Here is a 23,355-nt window from a genome sequence, read left to right on the forward strand (position 1 = left end):
AGGGGACATTACACTTCCTTTAAGAGTTTCAGCCATGTAACTATGGAGAGTACATTTTTTTTAATTCCAACCAAATATATATAAGAGAAACGATTTTTCCACAATCCATGATAGTCTTTAACAGTGCTTCTGGATGTAAACTCTGTAAAGATTTTGAGAATCAAATCAAAACTTCACAGTATAACAACCTTAAGTCCTGATATGTGTAAAGAAGCAGAAGCTCAAAAGTTGACATTACAATCATGAATAAAGATTATTCAGAAGCATCAAACATGGGATCTCACTTTAAAAACCTGAAACATTTACTGATGCAGTCATGAACTGGGAGACCATTGAAGGGCACCAATCTTAGCTGCCAACACAGAAGTTTAGAACACATACACCCTCAAATTCTGATAATATTTTATTGAACTGGTAACTGGAAATAGCCATAACTATAACTCAGTAACTGATTAATATAACTGGGAAAATGTGATGTCAAAAACTTCAACTATAGACATACATTGACAATCACAAAACATCATACCTCATACATTACTCAATATCTCCTTATATTGCCAAACAATCAGCCTGAAACTTCACTTAGATATTTAACTCGACCAAGGTAAAAACATGCTACATGCTTCACATTTCAGACCAATCAACTCTTAGATTTCCTCCATATTACAGTAAAAACATATGACAAGAGTTTACTAACAGTTCTAATAAAGACATAACATTGTATCCTTCAACATTCCCAACAAACTAGCAAACAAGACTCGGCTACACAAACAGTGCTTCTGGATGTAAACTCTGTAAAGATTTTGAGAATCAAATCAAAACTTCACAGTATAACAACCTTAAGTCCTGATATGTGTAAAGAAGCAGAAGCTCAAAAGTTGACATTACAATCATGAATAAAGATTATTCAGAAGCATCAAACATGGGATCTCACTTTAAAAACCTGAAACATTTACTGATGCAGTCATGAACTGGGAGACCATTGAAGGGCACCAATCTTAGCTGCCAACACAGAAGTTTAGAACACATACACCCTCAAATTCTGATAATATTTTATTGAACTGGTAACTGGAAATAGCCATAACTATAACTCAGTAACTGATTAATATAACTGGGAAAATGTGATGTCAAAAACTTCAACTATAGACATACATTGACAATCACAAAACATCATACCTCATACATTACTCAATATCTCCTTATATTGCCAAACAATCAGCCTGAAACTTCACTTAGATATTTAACTCGACCAAGGTAAAAACATGCTACATGCTTCACATTTCAGACCAATCAACTCTTAGATTTCCTCCATATTACAGTAAAAACATATGACAAGAGTTTACTAACAGTTCTAATAAAGACATAACATTGTATCCTTCAACATTCCCAACAAACTAGCAAACAAGACTCGGCTACACAAATTTATTTCTTTTTACAATGCTAAAGACTCTTTCACACACCAGGACTCTAACTTGCAAATTTTTTACCTGAACTTAAATGACTCTGAAGTTTACTCCTACTAAATATTCAATGACTTATCCTTTCTATGTCTGCAGCTCTCTGCATATTCCTTGTTCCATCTCACATTTAACTTTTTGATACATGGTTCTTATCTGCATACTCACAGTACCACTTTCCCCCCTCTCCAAAAACCTATTCATTTTGTTACTAATAAGAACGTCTCCACTGCCAAAAGAAAGAACTTCTAATTTTAGACCTATTATGGGAAAAAAATTGCCAAGAATAAGGGCAATAAAACACCCCTCGCTATTTTCAAGGAATTCATTGATCTTAATATGCTGTCATTGAAATAAAAGAACCCCCAATATTGACGTAGATGCTATTTTTAAAAAGAAATGGCAGCAAGGAATCCACCGTTTTTTGAATGACAAAGACACAGACATTGTAATAGGTGCCAAAATAACCGATGTCAAAAACGGATAATCAGCCATGCCTGGTTGCCACCAAGGAAAATGCTAGAAACAATAGCCATACTGTCAAGATTTGGAACTGTTGCTGCCATCTGGAATAGAAATTGATCCACAAATAAGGTAACCATTGGCTGAAATTTAAGCATTCCTGAAGGGTACTGGATGCTCAAGCATCATTTAATGAGATTTTTACATCTCAAAGAAGTACTTCATAATGTTTACAGTTCTTAATAAATCCTCATCAGTTGATTTCTTGAAAGCAGTTCCTTTTGTTGGTTGTAATTAGGGCCAGCGGATTCCTATTGCCTTAGGCAACATTGGAATCCGCCCCCTTCATATAGGGCTAGGCCCATCACCACACGGCACTTAAGGTTTGCTCGCCACACACTCAAATAAACACACCTCCTTGATAGGGCCGACCCCATCAAGGTAAATTAAAAGGAAAGCAATAAAATGGTTTAAAGTAAAGGAGGCCGACATGATTAGAGATCTATATGTCACCTATAAATGCAACACTTTCCTCTCATTTTAAATCAATAAAGTTTTATGTTGACAAAACAATCTTTGGTGAAGAGCGAAATTTATACTTATGCAAGATCAAGTCTTCCATATAGTAAGCAGCGAACTTTCATATAGTGGCAGCGAACTTCATAAGGGTTGCATTAGACTTCAACCAGCAAACAGCGAACCTCCTCACATGTTGTAGCAGACCCAAATAGGAGGGTGCGAACTTGATCAAACAGCAGCAGACTTCACATTGAAGGCAGCAAACTCCCTTAGAGACAGCAGATCATCATCCAACATTGAAGACTCTATTAAAGGGCTGTAATCAGATTGTAACCTAATTATTCCTCCCTCATGGTGGCTGTAAAACCAGATAAGTGTGTAATTTCCTGTTGAATTCTAAATCATAAATCAGATCTGAGGATCCTTTGGCTGGGTTTTTCCTCCTAGGAGGTTTTCCCGGGGTAACTGTGCATTGTCTCTAGCATTTCATTTCCTTTATCATGCTTAAAGTCTGAAAACAATAAATTAATTAATCTAAATCTAATTTTCTGAGTTTTATTCAATCTGAAAGTACTAAAATTAACATGGTATCAGAGCTAATTGGTTAGATTAATCTTCAGATTTAAAATTCAGTTCACCTTTATTTTCAGTTTGCTGTAGTTTTTGCAAATCAGGTCAATGGGGCTGAAAGTTGAAGATAGGCTTGATGGGAATCTAAATTTTACTGCATGGAAAGTTCGAATCAATTTGGCTCTCGAGGAAGAAGACCTCCTCCAATTCATAGAAGAAAAGGAGCTAATTGTGCCATCGGATGCTGGTGAGTTAAAACAATTCAAAAGGGATGCTGTCAAGGCCAGGAAGATCCTCATTGATTCAGTCAAAGATCACCTCGTCACCTCTATTGCCTCATTCACCACTGCAAGGGAAATGTTCAGTCATCTTCAAGGTACATATGAAGTTAACATTCTTAGTAGGGCAATTACGTTAAGACAACAACTACTTAATATCAAAATGGCTAAAGAAGATTCTGTTATTTCCTACTTCATGAGAATTTCTGAACTTAAGAATCAGCTAGGATTAATTGGTCATAACATGGAAGACAAAGACCTTGTCATGATTGCCCTTAATGGCCTTCCCTTCTCTTGGGAATCATTTATCCAAACCATAAGTGGCCGGTCTGAGCTACCTTCCCTTGATCGTCTTAAAAATGATTGCATCCAAGAAGAGTCTCGCCGCTTCACAAGAGGTCAATCCAAGAGCCCTCATGTAGATGAACATCACATGCTTGCTGTCCAATGCAAGAAAAAGGGTAATTGGAAGCAACTTTATCCTAAAAGAAATAGGGAATCAAGACCTTTTAGTTCCCAACACCATTGGAAGAAACCAAGAGATACTTCGCGTGTGTGATGCTTTAGATGCGACAAATTTGGTCACTATGCTAAGGAATGCCAGTTTAACCCTAACCAAAGTGAAGCTAACCTAAATGAAGTTTCAGAACACAATGATGACTTCCTATTCATATCTGCCCTATCTAGCAGTATTCTCTCAGATATCATACATGGTTGATTGACAGTGGTGCTTCTAGACACATCACAGATTACTGTGACCACCTCTCAGGTCTTGTAGAAAAAGATACCAGTCTTCACGTGGTAATTGGTGATGATGCTTGTTATTCGGTAAGAGGTTTTGGTTCTACTTCTCTAAATTTAGATTTTGGTATTTCATTACATCTCAGTGATATACTGTTTGTTCCTGGAATTAAAAGAAATCTAATTTCCATTTCTGCCCTAGAAGATAAAGGTTATCAAATTGCATTTTTTGAAGGAAAAGTTCTTGCTTGGTCTAAGAAAGCTAGTTTCAAATCTGCTCGTATAATTGGTCATAGATATGATAGTCTTTATAAGCTCTCTACTAACCCTATTCAAGCCCTCATTAATGAGGTCCCGGAATCCTGTGAGCTATGGCATAGAAGACTTGGACATCTACATTACCCAGCTCTTCCATCTCTTGAAAAGTTAGTCAAAGGTATGCCTAAACTCAGTCAAGTTCATGATAACATTTGTAAAGGTTGTGCTATTGGTAAGAATGTTAAAAGTCCATTTCATAAAAGCGAAAATAGAGCTAAAGACAAACTAGAACTTGTTCACTCTGATTTATGTGGTCCTATGTCTATGGCATCTCCTAGTGGATTTCTTTATTACGTAATCTTCATAGATGACTTCTCTAGGAAAACTTGGATCTACTTTTTGAAATCTAAAGAATCTGATGAAGTGTTAAGTAAATTTAAAGAATTTAAAGCATTATCTGAAAACTCCTCTGGTAAAAGAATTAAATGTTTAAGATCTGACAATGGAGGTGAGTACACCTCCGGAAGCTTTCATGATTTTTGCGTTGAATCAGGAATTAAGAGGGAGTTTTGTGTTCCATACAATCCTCAACAAAATGGTGTCGCTGAAAGAAAGAATAAGACCATTGTGGAGGATGCAAAGGCTATGATCCACGATCAAGACCTTCAGACTTTTCTATGGGCTGAGGCTTCTAGAACTGCAGTATATATACAGAATAGATGTCCTCATCGTGCTCTAAAGATCATGACCCCGGAAGAAGCTTTCATAGGTTCCAAACCAGACATCAGTCATCTCGGAATCTTTGGAAGTCCCGTCTATGTTCATATACCTAAAGAAAAGCGATCAAAGTTGGAACCCTCCGGAAAGAAAGCATGCTTGTCGGATTCAGTGAATCCTCCAAGGCATTCAGGATTTACATCCCAAGTCAAAGGTACATTGAGGTAAGTAGGGATGTTACATTTGAAGAAGACATTGCTTTTAAGAAATCAAAAGGCTCTTGTGTTATTGATGAATCTAATGTTAATCAAAATACAAATGTTGATACTAACCCTGAGATTCAGAGGGAGCAAGTTGAACCTCCATCCCAAGAGGATCATGATGATCCCCCTGAGCCCATGAATCCCACTGACATTCCCAGTGACATTATTGTCTCCAAAAAGAGGCCACTTTGGGTAAGAAACACCATTCAAGAAGCAGAAAGATTTGCTGCTCCAAGTGGCACCTTCCGTGAATCTAAGAGACCTCAGGTATTTTCCAACTATGTTTCCTTAATGTGTAATCTCATTGAATCTGAACCTTGCAATGTTGAAGAAGCCCTAAGTCATCATGCCTGGAAGCTTGCTATGGATGAAGAATATCAGTCAATCATCAAGAATGATGTATGGGACCTTGTGCCCCGACCCAAAGGTAAATCCATTGTTTCCTTTAAATGGTTGTTTAAAATTAAACATAATGCTGATGGTAGTATTGAAAAATATAAGGCTAGATTTGTAGCACGTGGCTTTTCCCAAAAGGAAGGCATAGATTATGAAGAAACATTTGCCCCTGTTGCTAGATATACCTCCATTAGAATGATCATTGCTATTGCTGCTGCTAAAGGTTGGAAACTACATCAGATGGATGTTAAGACTGCTTTTCTCAATGGTGTCATTGAGGAAGAAGTCTATATTGAGCAACCTGAGGGATATGAGATCCAGGATAGATTAACTCACGTGTGCAGGTTAAAGAAAGCTCTTTATGGTCTTAAACAAGCCCCTCGTGCTTGGTATGAAAGAATTGATAAATATTTGTTAAGTCTAGGCTTTCGTAAAAATGATGTTGACCCTAACATTTATCTTAAAATTGCAAATGATGAAATGTTGATTTTAGTTCTTTATGTGGATGACTTATTTCTTACTGTTAAAAATGAACTTATTATTGGATGCAAGAAAGATCTAGCTTCTGAATTTGAAATGAAAGATTTATGTCTAATGCATTATTTCCTAGGTTTAGAAGTATGGCAAAGATCTAACGAAATCTTTCTAAGTCAAGGAAAGTATACTATTGACATTTTGAAAAGATTTAGGATGATGGATTGTAAGCCAATGTCTACTCCTATGGAATCTAACTTAAAGAAGTTGAGTATTTATGCAGCTAACTCTGATTTTGCAGATCCATCCGAGTACCGACAGTTGATTGGATCTCTGATGTATCTAGTCAATACTAGACTAGACATATGTTTTGCTGTGAATGCTCTCAGCCAGTTCATGAGCCTACCCAAGCATGTTCACTTGGTTGCTGCCAAGCATATCCTAAGATATTTGTGAGGCACTATTGGTTTTGGGCTGAAGTATCCTCTTAACACTCCAATAACCTTGGAAGGTTATTCTGATGCAGATTGGGTTGGAAGCGTCAAAGACAGGAAAAGTACCTCTGGTATTTGCTTTAGCTTGGGTTCTACAGTGATCTCTTGGGCTTGCAGAAAACAATCCTCAGTGGCATTGAGCACTGCTGAAGCTGAGTATATTGCTGCAAGTGTAGCTTCCAGAGAAGCAGTATGGCTTCGTAAGCTTCTTGCTGGACTGTTTGGTCAGCCATGGGATCCCACAGTCATTCACTGTGATAACCAGAGTTGTATTAAAATGTCTAACAATCCAGTGTTTCATGACAGGTCAAAACATGTGGAAACTCATTTTCATTATGTTCGCGACATGGTGCAAAGAGGTGCCATTCAGCTGAACTATGTCAGCACTGATGAGCAGGTTGCAGATATTCTTACCAAGCCTCTAGCAAAAGTGAAGTTTGTGTACTTCAGGGATAGACTTGGTATTGTGGAAAATGAATCTCCAATTGAGAGGGAGTCTTTAGTGCAGTGATACTTTGTATTGTATAAATCCACCCTCTGCAGGAAATGTAAGGTGGTAATGTAAACTTCTCAGGGAGAAGCATAATTCTTAAACCATCCTCTGCGGGCAATGTAAGATGGTGTTGTAAATGTTAACCACCCTCTGCGGGCAATGTAAGGTGGTATTGTAAACTTCTCAGGGAGAAGTGTGATTATTAACCATCCTCTGCGGGCAATGTAAGATGGTGTTGTAAATGTTAACCACCCTCTGCGGGCAATGTAAGGTGGTATTGTAAACTTCTCAGGGAGAAGTATAAACTTAAACCATCCTCTGCGGGCAATGTAAGATGGTATTGTAACCTATGACCATCCTTTGCGAGCAATGTAAGATGGTAAGCAAAGGATCCTCTCCACCCTTTGTGAGCAATGCAAGGTGGATCCAGTCTATGCTTGTGTGCAAGTTGGAAGATTATGATTATGATTCTATTCCCTAATTAAGAGGGAGTGTTGGTTGTAATTAGGGCCAGCGGATTCCTATTGCCTTAGGCAACATTGGAATCTGCCCCCTTCATATAGGGCTAGGCCCATCACCACACGACACTTAAGGTTTGCTCGCCACACACTCAAATAAACACACTTCCTTGATAGGGCCGACCCCATCAAGGTAAATTAAAAGGAAAGCAATAAAATGGTTTAAAGTAAAGGAGGCCGACATGATTAGGGATCTATATGTCACCTATAAATGCAACACTTTCCTCTCATTTTAAATCAATAAAGTTTTATGTTGACAAAACAATCTTTGGTGAAGAGCGAAATTTATACTTATGCAAGATCAAGTCTTCCATATAGTAAGTAGCGAACTTTCATATAGTGGCAGCGAACTTCATAAGGGTTGCATTAGACTTCAACCAGCAAACAGCGAACCTCCTCACATGTTGTAGCAGACCCAAATAGGAGGGTGCGAACTTGATCAAACAGCAGCAGACTTCACATTGAAGGCAGCGAACTCCCTTAGAGACAGCAGATCATCATCCAACATTGAAGACTCTATTAAAGGGCTGTAATCAGACTGTAACCTAATTATTCCTCCCTCGTGGTGGCTGTAAAACCAGATAAGTGTGTAATTTCCTGTTGAATTCTAAATCATAAATCAGATCTGAGGATCCTTTGGCTGGGTTTTTCCTCCTAGGAGGTTTTCCTAGGGTAACTGTGCATTGTCTCTATCATTTCATTTCCTTTATCATGCTTAAAGTCTGAAAACAATAAATTAATTAATCTAAATCTAATTTTCTGAGTTTTATTCAATCTGAAAGTACTAAAATTAACACCTTTCCACAGACATATTATATCGTTTCTTTAAAAAGTTGGGACTACTGAGATTCAATCTTGGCTCCATTCTTGCACTGCCACAATATTATAAAATAACAGTATATTGGAGATTTTTTTTTGAAATACTTAATATTGTTATTTTTTGTTTTTAAATTGTCTGTACTGGCTTTAGAAGGTTTGCTAATATTTTAAACCACTTGAAATGAGCCTTTTCAGGTCCGTGTATTTTTTGCTGCTCCAGAAAGCATGGCTGCCAAAATTGAACTTCCAGATTCCTTCTTTCAGCTTACAGCTACAGAACTGAAAAGAGAAGCTGATTCAAGAAAGAAAAAAATTGAAGATTCACAACTTTTGATTCCAAAATCTTTCAGGGAAAAGCAGATAAAAACTGCACGAAAGAGATATAAAGCTACTGTTATTCGAATCCAGTTCCCAGATGGAGTAATACTACAAGGTGTTTTCCATTCATCAGAGCCAGCCAATGTGTTATATCAGGTTAGTTTGCATGCTTTGAGAAAGAATTATAGAAAGGATTTGTCATCTTAAACTTTTTTTTTCTTTTTCTTTCCGTCTAATCAACTTCAGATCTATGTAAGGGAGCTCGAATCAAAATATGCAGGATAGGAATTTATAATGATTGTCCGTGTTGGCAGAATTACAATTTATTGGGTTACTCTTAAATGTAATTGATAGAAGAATTGAATAATCTTCACTTTCATCTTTTTTGATTTTGCTTCTTTTAGGCGTTCAATTGTTTTCATCTTTAAAATCACTTTGCTTGCAAATTTTGAAAATCCAAGGATAAATTCACTCAAGGCTTCATCGCACATATCTTTCAAGACTCCCCAAATCGTGGATTCCTTGGGGTCAAGGAAATTGAGAAGTGACATCGTGGATTCCTTGAGGTCAAGGAATTTGAGCACTCAAGGATGACTTTGCTCATTTTCTTCAAAATCACTTCTTTCTTCAACGTTGATTTGACCAAGTAAAAGGTAGTTGTTGCAAGTTTAATTGGAGATGATCTCCCTTTGTTGAAATCATTTAAAGCTTGATCAACTTATGTCTTTTGCCCAATGCTTGGAAGGTTGATCATCATGGATCTGGGTAACTCATAGATAACTTTGCAAGTCTTCTCTTAAGTCTTGGATTTTTGTTTTTGATTATGAAGACATGGATAAACTTTCACTTGTCTTGGTGAACCCACTAATAGTGCAAGTCATGAATAAAACTAGCCCTCAAGACCCTAAAGTCGTGGATTCCTTGGGGTCAAGGAATTTGAGAAGTCAAGTTGGGGATTACTTGAGGTCAAGGAATTTGAGAAGTCAAGGAATCTAACTTTCATCCACAGTTGTAAATTTTTTTGATATTCATTCTTCATCATCAAGTTTTGATTGAATTCTCTCTCTCATCCAACCCTTGAGGCACTTCCACTTGCTTGAGAGTTGCTCATCATTCATTAAACCTATCTCATGACTTAACTTATGGGTTGCATTGTGAATCCTTGCTCAATGAAGTTCTTGACTGCTATTCAATACTACAGCATTTTGACAAAAAGAAGCTAAAGGTTGTTTGCTCATCTTAGTCCGATACATGAAAATGCTGACTTGATCACATCCTGACAATCAAGGCACTGCATCTTCTCACAAGCAAAAGGATAATGACTAAAGAAACTACTGCCAAGCTAAGCAAACTAAGCAAAAGAACTAATCTATGATGAAAAAGGTGGGGGTCCTGTTGATGTGTTTTTTATGCACAATCAAACACAAAAGAAAATACCAAGGTATCTTACCCTCTCTTGAATAAAGTCTCTCAAACTATGCTTCACGATCAAATGAAACAACTCCAAGGTTTCTACTGTCGGGTCCCGACTTGTGGATAAGCTCAATGGTTGATATGATTGTTGGTAATCCAAGGGGACTTACGTTGAATACTTGAATGTTGAACGTTAAGATGTTGCTGGAACATAGATTCTAACCATTTGCTTGGAAATAAAAGGGCAAAAGAGATAGAGTTTGAGAAGACTACACTACTCCTAAGAATGCAAGAGATAATGAACGATTGGATGAAATTCAACTAAGCTTCGCTTCGCCATCAACGAACAACTCTACAAAGCTAGTGCGATCTCCTAAGGTAGGCACATGATCTTCAAATCACTATCAACAACAAAGACACCATCAAGGCAACACATGTCAAAGTGTGAATAGCAATTGAAGGTAAGCTCATTAAGAATTCCAGTTGAACACAAGGCAAACTTACAATCAGCAAATTGCTAGTGGTATGGATATATGAATTTCATCATTAATCATTTACAATTCCTTCCATTTATCTAATCAACTTGAAAGCAAATGAGAAGTAGAACCATGTAGCTTGTTGAAATAACACAATTCACCATATCTTCAATGAAAAGAGTATATCCATTTACAAGCCTTAGCAACAATTTCTTCTTCTCCTACTCTATACTAATTGCTTGCTATCTAACATCTATCAACTATTCACTATGGTTGAACTATTAACTATTTCTAAACTATTAACCTTTACAAATGAGAGAGAGAAGCCTTTTATAGTGCTCCCTTTACAAATGAATGGCTTGGATTGAATCCATATCAATGGCCAAGATTATAAGATGAAACCCTAATTAGGGTTTGTTAGAGCAAACTCTTCTTAGCCAATGAAATAATTACAATATTTGGACACCTACCTTCTCTTGAATATTTGACCAATAGATAGTGAGGTTAGTGATGACAAGGATGCCACCTCAGCTTGCTTGGTAGACTCGATTCATCATCATGAATGAGTATTGAGTAATATCTCTTGATACTCAACATTATTCAAATTTCTCAATGTGATGATGATTGATCTTCCCGTATTCATAATCTTAATTTTGTCATTCCTTGGTGTCGTTCTTGACTTCATGTTGTTAAATCTTTGATTTCTCATCACCTCCTTGTAGTGCGAATCTCGCCTTGATGTTTTCTTGTTGCTGAACCTGAGTTCTTCATGCTGATGTTGTTCCCCTCCATCTTAACTTTTGATGTTGATCTTTGATATTTGGTGAACCCTTGAATGTGATGAACTCTTCACAATGTCGATCTTCCTTGGTATGATTGAATGATCCTTCCTTTATACTTTGGGGTTTTGACTTCTTCATGTTGTATTAGACCTGCAAGAACAAAGAAAACATTAATCTTGGAAATGACTATCTTAATTCTGATTTGTGGATTAGACTTGCATCTCTGATTTTCAAGTTATTTATGGTCCAATGATATGTGAATTTTCACAGAATTCTCCTTTTAAAGTAAAGAAAAATGTCTCCTTTCCAAATTGTCTTCCAAAATTACCTTCCTTGAATGTAATTTTGATCAAATGAAATGATCAAAAAAATTAAATATAAAATCGCTGCCTTAATGAAATTTGCTGTTTGGAAGTGCAGATCAGAATTCGAAATTGTTTTGAATGGTAAATTATGTTTGAAATGAAATCCGAACCCCTTCTTATATAGGCGTTTTAGAGCTAAGGGTCACCACTTTTCCCTACAACCTCCCTAGGCCGTCTTGATAACATTTTAAATAAAAATTTATTATCATCCAAGGGGCCGACTTGATTGCATTTTTGAACATTTTGCTTTTAAACTTAAACCCTTGGCGCTAATAATGTTCATTTTTATTGCTGTTTGGCATGATCACAAGAAGAAATTCGGACTTTTTGCATAGCAAAGGAAAATTTTGTACTTTTTGGGGGTCAATGGAAGTGCAATCGGACTTTTTCACTAGGAAAGCAAGTGCAACCGAACTTTTTCAATGGCAAAGGAAGTGCCATCGGACTTTTTCAATAGCAAAGGAAGTCATTTCAAATCGTTATCTCCAGCTTGTTCCCATCAAATCTTCATCAATTCGACCTTTGGTTTCAATTTTTATGTCAATCATCCATGTCAAATGAGCAAAGAAAAATTTGTATTTGTGGTGAGGCAAAGAAATGCTCAAGGTTCTTGCTCCATTCGCTCAATCTTATCAATTTATCTTCAAAACAACTCCTTGTATCCAAATCCAACCTCTAAGATGTGAAAATGTATTCTAGGCCAGGTTAGTGATTGGAAGACATCACTTTGCAAAGGAAATAACTCGTGATCCATGAAGAGCAAAGGCAATATTTCGGACTTCTCAAGTGCCAATAGAAGTTTTTCGGACTTTCTAGGTAGCAATGGAAGAAAATTGGACTTTTCCAAGGGCAAAGGAAGTGCCATCGGACTTTTTCAATGGCAATGGAAATTTTCCTATACTTAGTCAAATTTCGCCCAAGTGACTTGCCTATCAAACTTCTTCGCCTATCTTGCTCAGATTGACACCTCATCTCATACTTCTTGCCATCCAAAGGTGATGATCAAACGAAGTGATCATCATAAATCGGTTCAAATTGCTCCATTGCAAGGATTGGATTGCTGCAAAAACATCAAATGCTCATCCTTGATCAAAAGGTTTTCTATGTTGATCGAGGCTTCTGTGAGGTCAAATGAAGTGACAGTCAATGCCATGGAAGAGCAAAGGAAGTGACTGTCAATGCCATAGAGCAAAGGAAGTGACTGTCAATGCCTTAGTTACCAATCTAGGCAATCAAAGGAAATTTTAATGCCTTAGCCAAATTTAGCATTTCATCCCTAGTTTTGCAAGCAAAAGATGTAAATCATTCATTTCGAAAGCCTTGAAAACTGACTGATGTCACTTAATCGAGAGGAAGAGACTTGACTTGATTAGCTTTTGACCAACTACACTTCTTCAACGCAAAGGCTAACAGCAAAAGACTCTACCAGTATCCTAGAAGGCATAACAAAGTGGCTTTAAGATGCCAACTATAAGTTAACCCAAACTGTCTTGTTCTCTGAATCTGATTCCTCTGATCAGCGATGGTTATTTTGAAGTTTTGTACTTTTTTTTTTGGTGTTTTATGCTTGAAGTTTGGAACCAAAATGGAATATAAGTGCAATGCATGAAAGAACTAATACTGAAATAGAAACTTAGAGATAACTGATTTATTGACAGCAATTTATCAATCATCTAAAATCAGCTATAGAAACATCAGGAGCCAGAATTGGTCTACCATGAGTTCAAAGCTTGCCTGAATGGGCTCCTTATTTGACTGGCAGGGAATGAATGCTGACAGGAGGGTCTCTTCTGAGTTCTAACTCCTCCAAAAGATTTTATCATGCTAACAATTAATTATCAAAACAAATTATATGAAAAATCTGCACACCCAAGTGGATCTTTTTGCCAGGCACCGGGTGCAAGCTCCCGAATCTGTTAAGTCTTCCCCAAGGAAATGTTCATTCTGTCCATATAGGCGATCACTGTGCTGGAACAACAATTGGAATGCTTCTATATTTTGCTGAGAATAAATTCTGAGTCAAAAGAATGAATCAAAACCCTTGGAATTATTTTTTTGTGATCCCTAGGCAAAGGTAGTGGTACTACCAAGCTGGGGAGGGTACAGCCTGCAATAAATATCACTGTAACTGCTGATAGTGGCCTGCAAATCGCGCAGATCTGTTGTCTCAGACCAGCCAATGCTAACAAGGAGGAATTTCTGCTATCCTTGACCCTTAATGGTCGAATTCTAACCTTTAGATGCTGCCGTGGTGGTGCTAGGAGTGTGGGGTATCGTCCACACCTTCAGAAAATGGAGGATTTTCGTCCTCTTATGGCTCCCAAACTTGGAACCCTCTGCTGCAGACTGTGCAAACAAGGAGAAATCATCAAAAAATGAAATTAAGATTCCCACAAATGAATAGCCTCCTTCAATTGAAGCATCCCAAAGCCCATCGAACTTCAAAAGGGCATCTCCAAAGATGCCAAGGAATCTTTTTTGAAAGATGCCAAGGAATCTTTTTTGAAAGATGCCAACCACTGATAGAAGTAATCTGATTTAGTTTTCTGATTCTGATCTCTTTGGCCAGCGGTTGGGGAATTTGGTTTTATATTTTTGTTTTTGAGGTTTTATGCTTTTTTTGTATTTTTGCAAAGTATATGCCTTGGGAATTTGACAATGCAATTGAATAACAATGATAAAACATGAACTAATGACTGAAATTAAATTTTCAGATTGACTGATTTTACAACAGCAATTAACAAATACCAATGAATAATTGAATTCAACAATGATATGCCAAAATTGGCCTACTAGGAGTCCAATGCCTTGCTTGGAGGGCTTCTTTATTGACTTAAATGAATTCAATTTCTGCTACAGGAGCTTCCAGAGAGTCCTAACTGCTCCAATATGTTTTATTCTCCTATATAATAATTATCAAAAACAAATCTTGCAAGAATAGATGAAACTGGTACTATTTCCTTCAGGCTCCCAGGAGACTTCACTGAAATTGGTCAATTTTCCTCACTGAATTGTTCATATCTCTCACCAAAATTGTCATAAGCCTGAAAGAGTGATTTATTTACTTATTCCTAATGCTGACAATGAAATTTATGCAAAAGAACCAATTGCAAACCCTCCAAATTATTTTATACGAATGCTAGGCAAGAAAGAATGGTATGGCTGGGCCTGGGTGATATAATTTTGTACTTTGGAAGCTACAACCTGCTGAAAAATGTTTGGAAAGTGCTCAGATCTGTGGGTCCAACCATGCCAAAGCTGCAAATGTGAATTCTCTTGCTATCTGTCACTTCTAACAACCAATTTCTAATCCCAATGCTGCCGTACAAGAGCCAAAAGTGTGGGGTTTCGTCCACACTACCCAAATTCAGGAGGGATGTCGTCCTCCAATGGCTGCCAAGCTGAATCGTGCTGGTTGCAGACCTGTAATTCTCCAAATGGAAGCAAAAACAATAATCAAGAATGCCTCAAAATGTACGTACTATGCTTGTAATGTCCCCTTTTCTAGGTGACATGAGATGAGCAGGGGTTGACCTACCATTCGAGTTCTCGTAGGTCAATGACATGGTTAGGGGACTCATTCTGAGGGTCATGGAGCTTTTCAGGGGCTCTGTGAGCCATTTTGGACCTTCGGATGACAGTTCCTATTTTTTAGGGAGAACTGGCAGTTGACTGAATGACCACCTGGGGGACCAAGGAGTAGAGCAGGATCCTTTTGAGCAGTTATAGGTGTTTGGAGAGAGGTTCCTACTTTTTAGGGTGATTCCCTACTTTTTAGGAGGTTGTGGCAGTTTCCATATTTGAGGTTCCATGGGACCATACCATGGTTTCAGTTTTAGAAAGATTGGGTGTGTTTCCTAGTTTCTAGGAGTATCCCTAGATATTAGGGATGGGACTGCCAGTTGGCCCATCTTGTTAGGCATCAGTCACAGATAGGTGACGAAGTCAGATTCATGTTTGGTTGGTTATTTTGGGCTATTATTGGATCTATGGAAATATTTTAATATATTTAAATATTTCCTAAGTTAGTGATTAAATAAATTAAAATAAGGCTATGTATATAGCCATTTCGGAGTAATAAGGGGGTTTTTGGCTTCATCTGGTTTGATATGCCTATGTGTTATAGCTCGTTGGACAGGTCTTGAACTTTGCTACATGATTCTCACCTCCCGGAGTCTTTTTGGATGCTTGAAGCTATTTATTTGCAATAAAGTGATATTTTTCTATAGTTTGACGCCATAATTGGGAAAGTGTCACTTTAATTATAAAGCGCAAGCTTTATTATTTTTTAGGGTTCGACTTGCAAAGGGAAAGGAGTTATAAGGAGATGAAAACCTAATTGATAGCATCTTTGATCATTTTGAAACTTGCGAATTTGGGAATTGCTCTAGAAGAGTGATTTTGGTCTAGGACGCAAATCCCAGGTCTAAGCTTGCTGGGACGTAGCCCTTAGCAGGAGTTGACAGTGGATTTATCCAGGATTGCACAGAGATTGTCAGAGGTAGAAGACACATCTTCTTGGCCTGAAGATTCAGCGTGCATATTGGGGGTTTCAATAGGGCAGTTGGTCTATTTCAGATGACACGTGATTTGTAGCAGCTTCCATGCCTCCTTTGCAACCACGCCTTGTTTGTATGTTGGCTTGAAGGGTTGTATTCAACTTATTTGGTCTTCCTTGTTCGTTGCCAGTAATATTCCTCCATCTGGCATCAATCCAGATTGAGAACAACTCCAAATAAATGTATGGATTCTTGCTGAATACAAAACTAGGTTATATGCCTGGTATGATTTGCAGTATTTTTAGATTGCTTAAGTGTTCTTACATATGAACATTGTTTACTGTTTTATTTCATAGTTGTTGCTATTTATCACATACTTTACTTATAACATCAAAACCCAAAAAGAAACAATCCCTTTTTGCAACTTCTATCTATTCTATAAGATCATCGGAAAATTACAAAAATATAGTATGTTTAATTAAGATTTACAGCAGCAACAACAAAAGGATCCGTTTGGGATCTTTCAATGCTTCCTTAAGCAAATTGAACCCCTAAAGGCATCAAAAGAAGATTCCTTGGAATCTTTTCTCCTCCAAGAAGTGGCGCCAACTTGAGAGGTCTTAATCGTCATGAATTTGTACCACTTTTTAAGTTATTACTTGCCTAGGGAAAAGGGTCATGTAACTTTTTTAATTAAAGTTACTTTTATTAAGTAACTTTATAATATAAGATTATAAAGTTGTATTATTAAAGGTTCACCAAAGCAAAATATGTCTAAGTAGTTGTCCCCTTTGGCTAATCAATCATCCCCCTACACTATGAACTTGCCTGCGGGGATGGATGTCAGGCAAATCTATACATCTGGATAGCAACTAAAGAAGTGGGGACATGACATTTTTTCCCTTCAAATGAGCGCCCAGCCTTGAGGGTAGACTTAATCATGGAATTTTGACCACCTTTTAAGTTATTCACCTCCTAGGGAAAAGTGCAATGTAACTTCAAATATAAAGTTACTTATTCCAAAAGTAGTAACTTATAAAGTCACCTTTATTAACTTTTTGTAAATTTAGAAAAAGTAACTTTATAACATAAGATTATAAAGTTTTAAAAAAAAAATAGTTCACCAAAGTAAAATTTGACTAAGTATTGGTCCCCTTTGGCTAACCAGTCATCCCCCCTACACTATGAATTTGCCTGCGAGATGGGTGTCAGACAAATCTATGCATCTAATTAGCAACTAGAGAAGTGGGGACATTACAGGATCCCTATTTGCAATGGGGCGATGTGTGAATACGTCACAATAGGTCCCCATTTGCAATGGGGCTGTTGAGCACTATTTTTGAAAAAAAAAAATAAAAAATAACATATGTTTCCATAAGTATGAAGGCTAATGGATATTTCGGCCAGTAAACTGTATCGAGCACTGCAGGAGAAGTTTCATCGAAAGAGCGTTTTCATCGACACAGGGCATATAAAGCATTAAGCAAAGGTATTTCGGCAAAAAGTTACCTTCGATGAACGCAAGAAACCGCTCATCGATACTCCAAGTTTCATCGAAAAGGTAAAAGCAAAAAGCGAGAAAGGCAAAAGGTGATTTCGAAGGAATGTCGTTACCGAAGAAACTCAAGAGACATTCATCGAAATGCAAGTTTCATCGATGAACGTGGTGTCGAACAAAAGAAAAGCTGTTTCATCGATAAAAAAAGGATATCGATGAAAAGGGGATATCGATGAACACTCATAAGCCTTCACCGAAGAAGGAAACTCATCGAAAGTATGGCATCGATGAAACTCACGAGCAACTTGTCGAAAAAGGGGTCTATCGATGAAAAGGTGATTTCGATGAGTCTTAAAAGTGGCCTCTCGACATGAGCCATTCACCGAAACAGTTGTATCGAAGAAAATGAGCTTTCGATGGAAAGTTTGAACACTCGGCCGAAGACAAGGGTTTCATCGATAACTTGAAACGCGCACACTTTGAGCGAACTGTACTTCCCGCGAAAGAATTAAAGGCCCAACTGAAAAGTGTCACATCTGCAATTAAGTTTAAACACTTGAGTAGCCGTTATGGATGCAGAACATTAACTGTGCACAAGTTGCCCATACAATCACAGTTGAACTGAGTGAATTCTCGCAAGAATCAGATCGATGCTGAGAGATTGGAAGCTGTGAAGAACTTGCAGAGATTTGCAAACGATAACCAGAAGAGTTGAGCATTCTACCAAGTAAGTGTTGTCTCTCTTATTTACTGTAACTATGGAACCTTCGTCTTCTTCTTCTAAAAAGAGTAGGAAAGGAAAAGAGTTAAACCCTGAAGAGAAGCCCAAGAGACAGAAGAAAGAAGGGAGAGCTCTGACTCAGGACTTATTAGACCAGTGTCCATCGTCTAGTGTAAGGTCCAAAAAGATTAAAAGTGAAGAAGAAGGATTAGAGGACAGATTTGAAAATCTAGGAGACATTTGGACTGAGATAAGAGGGCATGAGTTATTTTTGTTTGGTTACAAAAGAAGGGATGCACCTGAACCCATAAGCAACCTATGGAAGAAAAACTTAGGCAAATTAGTAGTTCCAAATGTGTTTGTAGACGTAGAATTAATGAAAGCTCTGGTAGATTGCTACAACCCGAGAACTAAAACCATATGTGATTACAGAGGGAATACATTAGTAGTAATCAACAAGCAGACTATTGATATGGTTTTTGATCTAGACTGGGAGGTCGAGGAGAGCATCGATATGAAGAAACTTTCACAGGAATTCTTTAGTTTGGAAAATATCTACAGGACTTGGAGGCTACCTGTTCACAGGCGAAAAGTGGGTGGGTCATTTGTTCAGTTTGGCAAAGATGACAAGGTGCCATTTGATGTCAACCACTTCCATCCATATTTCAAATATACGTATTATGCTGCAGCCCAAGTACTAGGCCTAGAGGCTCATCCACTCATGGATATTGGGGTTATGGTTCTGTGTGCTGATATTCAATCAAAAGACCCTAGGTCATTTGATTTTGCTACTTATGTTGCGGATGCCTTGAATCATGGGCTGGAAAAATTGAAAGGAGACCTTGTGAATGTTCACTTTTCATTATACTCCATGCTAATGCATATTCTTCTTTATTGTGGACAAGAAATTAACTTTTGGCCAGATGAGTTCAGCATTAGGTCTTATGATAAGAATGGTCTGAAGAAGCCGGTTCAGTTGTGGGTATCAGCATGGGACCAGAGGTTTATGAACAACCAATATTGGCATTTTCAAGAATACTTTGTGAAACCTCTCAGTGCAGCTTTTGGACAACACAGGGATTATACTTTGTCCCCTGAAATCAAGAGGTTCCTCAGGCCAAAGGATTTCTCTCCAGAGTCACAGATTGAACATAATTGGGGTGATTGGTATTGCCATGATAATCACACAGAGATAAGGGTATTTGGATATGAAGGGCAACCCCACATGCTTCCAATTACGGTGCCAAACAGAGTGGCTAGCTTGGAGATTATAAGGCAATTGTCTATTGCCAGTGCTAAACATTTAACTGATTTTGGTAAACAATCTATTGTTCCAGGTTTATTAGTTTTCTCTGATTTCATTGTCAAAAGTTCAAAGAGTTATCATTTATTACAGAATAAATTAAATTACTATGGCATGACTCTGGGTGAGCCTAGGGAGAATTTTGATCCCGAAGGATATATAAGAGCTGCCAGAGCCTCACAGAAACTCAAAGCTGGGATACATATGGCCAAAATGCCAGACGACCTAATTAAGAACCTTGAGCGAGAAGAGGCCAAAGCTTTAAAAGGAAAGAGTGAGTTAGTCTGGGAGGCCTACAAATGGAAAAGGGCAAGGGGAATGATAGATGGAGACCTAATTGGAAATCTCCAAGATCCTCTGGAAGTGGCTAAAAGGCTGCTTCAACATGAAGCTGAAATTATGCACAGAGTTCCTTCACAATTCCTTCACTTCATTAATACTGAGAAGGACAGTCAGCCCCTAGCTCACATGTCACCGAAATCAACCGCCAGTAGTATCCCACCTGATTCTCCTAGAGAGGATTATCCTCTTGGTTTCGAAACAGAAATGAACATGGACACAGGAGAAATCAACATCAAGGATGTTGTTGACATAAGAATGACTGAGCATGAGGACTTCGTTGCTGATGATGGATTCGCCTCTTCTAGGGAATTCCTTTCATTTTTATATCAATACAAAGGGGCTCATGTCAAACGAAGCATGGCTGGAAAACCAGAGGAGGAACAGATGAAAAGATTACAGGATGAAATTGATATCCTCATGAAAGACATGACTCCTGAAAAGGGGAGGAAATTATTAAAAGAGGCAGGTGTGATCATCTTCTCTGGTTGGGACATTAACTCAACACTCTTATTTGATGGCTTTTTGAAAAAGCAAGATTTGAATCAATAGGTGTTGCCCCAGGAGGTAGATAAACTGTTCCTAGGCTCTGGATATGATCCAGACAAAAAAGCTCTCCTACAGTGGGCACTATATTCAAAGGGGAAGAGGCCAATCATTGTGGATATAGAAGAAACCTTTGGGCATCTCATGGTTCATCAGGTTGGAAAGACTGATCCTAGGGTCACTGCAAAGCTCAACCTGGATGTTGCAAGATTGAACTTGGACCAGACAGAGTTTTTGGTCAGAGAGAACGTTACATACAAGGGATTATATGAAAAATCCAAGGAGGAAAATCAGAAGCTGCAAGCAAAGGTATTGCAATTAGAGACGGGGACTCCTATCAGCGAATACACCTCATACCCCGCAGGACGCAGCTTGGATGATGTCTCTGATGCTCTGTACTGGAAATATCAGGCAGAAAAAGCCAATAAACGCGCAGACAATGTCCAACAAAAGATGGACAAATTGGTCAACGACATTGTAGGACATCGGTTTAACACCATGCTCTTACAGGTCAAACTGTATTGGACAGTTTACAATGGAACGATAAAAGCGCTAACAGAGCATGAACGGTTAAGAGCACGATTGCAGGGAGTGCTAAGCAATGTCGATACCATGACACCAGAAGAAAAGACTGAGGGCAATGCGTATATGGACAATCATGTCAAACTCGAAGATATGCTGAGAAGAGATTTAAAAGAATTAGATGATGAAAAACCCGTTGGAATGCCCTCCGTCTACAAGGAAGGAGAGGTAATAACCTTGGAGGATTTGAGAAAAGAACTTATCAGCGTCAAGGATTGGGCCTTGTCAGAAATTGATCGGAGTAAGGATATGGCCCCTACCGTCAACCAGATAATATTCAAGTATCTGACGTTGGGGGATGAATTGAAAAAGCAAACGCCTCGAATCAAAACATTTAAAGACGATGATTACATTCATCATTTGGGGCTTTTGAATCTCTTTTTACTTAAGTTTAGAAATGTTCAAGTTAATGATTAATTTTGTAAAGGGTCGTGTCTCTTCGTGAAGAGCTTTCATCCTCATATATATATGAGAATGATTTTTGTAATGTAGGTGATAGAGATTAGATAGGATTAAGAGCGAAAGAACGACAGCCTGTAAGTCTTCTGTGTACGAACTTCAATGGAATACAAATCTTGATCAATTGTTTCCCTGCATATGTGTTGTGGATTATTTCATTTTCTTTTGGCAATCGTCTGTGATATTGTCTGATAAAGATAAGGTTATTCATATTCTTAAGATCAAATCTATGCTTTATGTTATAATGTTGCAACAAAAGTTTTGCTTGCGGATTGTAATTGTTCCTTGCAAAGCTTAATTGACTGGTCCCTTAAGGGTAGGGTTAAATTCACTCAATCAGCACATAATATAAGCATTCATTTGGTTTTAAAAGAAATAGTAGCTGACAGGTTCATAAGGGATGAATTAAAAAACTGTCTCACAGATTCGCATTATAAGTCCTGAAGAAAATTGTAATGACTCTGTAACCCAAACAGTGAAGAAGGCACTGGCTAAAATCTCAAGTTATACTCATCATTTCTTTCATAATTAGTTATTTTGACAGCTATAGAAGTAATTAAGAAACACAAAGCAAACAATTATCATAACAACAATCTTGAACTCGTCTGCTATATCTCCATTCAAGGAACTCATGCCATTTCAAGATCAGGAGATATCAGATTAGGATAACATATCTGCTATAAAAAGCACTGTTTATTGGAGACATTCAGTGAATAGGTATACCCACCTTGGTCCTGCAGAGCCTAAAGTGAGAGAGTAAGCAACCAAACAGGTTCACTCTACATGTTGGCCAAGTCAATTGGAGGGTTTGACCATAGGGACTGGCATTTCCTTAGAACCTATCCAATCTGTTGATTTGAGACCCAACAGGGGCAATGTGTGAAAACGTCACAACAAGGACATGTGAAGGATATTCCCTTAAAGGGTCACGTTTGAGGGATGTCCTTTTTGTTTTGGAATGCCTTGGCATTGTTGGGATGAGCAGATGAGGTCAAGACATAAGATGTTTTGAGATGTTAGTGGGACATCTTGCAAAAAGATGGATTTTTGAGGGATGCTTACTTATAAAAATGGATGTCCTTTAAAAAAAGGTGCAACGGGACATCCTCTAAAAATATGGATGTTTGAGGGATGCACCCTCATAAAAAGGGATGTCTTCTTTAAAAAAATGTGTTGGGATGCCTTGTCATCCCTAGTATGGTTAGGGGATGCAAGATCCTGGGGACATCAAGGCTTCCTTTGTGTTCAACAACTCATAACATGAAATGAAAATTCCAAGTTTAAAATGTTTAAAAAATAAAATAGATCCTAACAGGTGGACCTTGTTATGTTGCATTTGCCAAAAGAGAAAGAGGAAAATAGAAGATTAGGAAGAGGAAAGAAGAAGTAAAGGAAGTGGAAGGCCTCCTTGAATTCACAAATAGAGACAAAACCATGTAATGTACATTGACTTTAAACTTAGTTTTTTTTTCCTTTACAAATGCCAAACTGAAGTCAAACTTTGTTTAATGTATAGTGACATTAAACTTCAATTTTTTAATTTTTTTTCCTTTGCAAACACCAAATTAAAACCATTTAAAAAAAAGATTCATTTT

The 23,355-nt window shown here is 37.8% G+C and overlaps 1 protein-coding gene across 1 annotated transcript in view; it reads left to right on the plus strand.

Moving 5' to 3' along the window:
• Positions 1-23,355, plus strand: part of LOC131038217 (plant UBX domain-containing protein 2) — a 66,757-nt gene that overhangs the window by 3,086 nt on the left and 40,316 nt on the right. The window contains exon 2 of the mRNA XM_057970571.2: positions 8,655-8,933. Within this exon, the coding sequence (XP_057826554.2) occupies positions 8,655-8,933 (279 nt within the window). The remainder of the gene's footprint in view (positions 1-8,654; positions 8,934-23,355) is intronic.

Source organism: Cryptomeria japonica, chromosome 10, assembly GCF_030272615.1.
Source record: "Cryptomeria japonica chromosome 10, Sugi_1.0, whole genome shotgun sequence".
Lineage (NCBI taxonomy): Eukaryota > Viridiplantae > Streptophyta > Pinopsida > Cupressales > Cupressaceae > Cryptomeria > Cryptomeria japonica.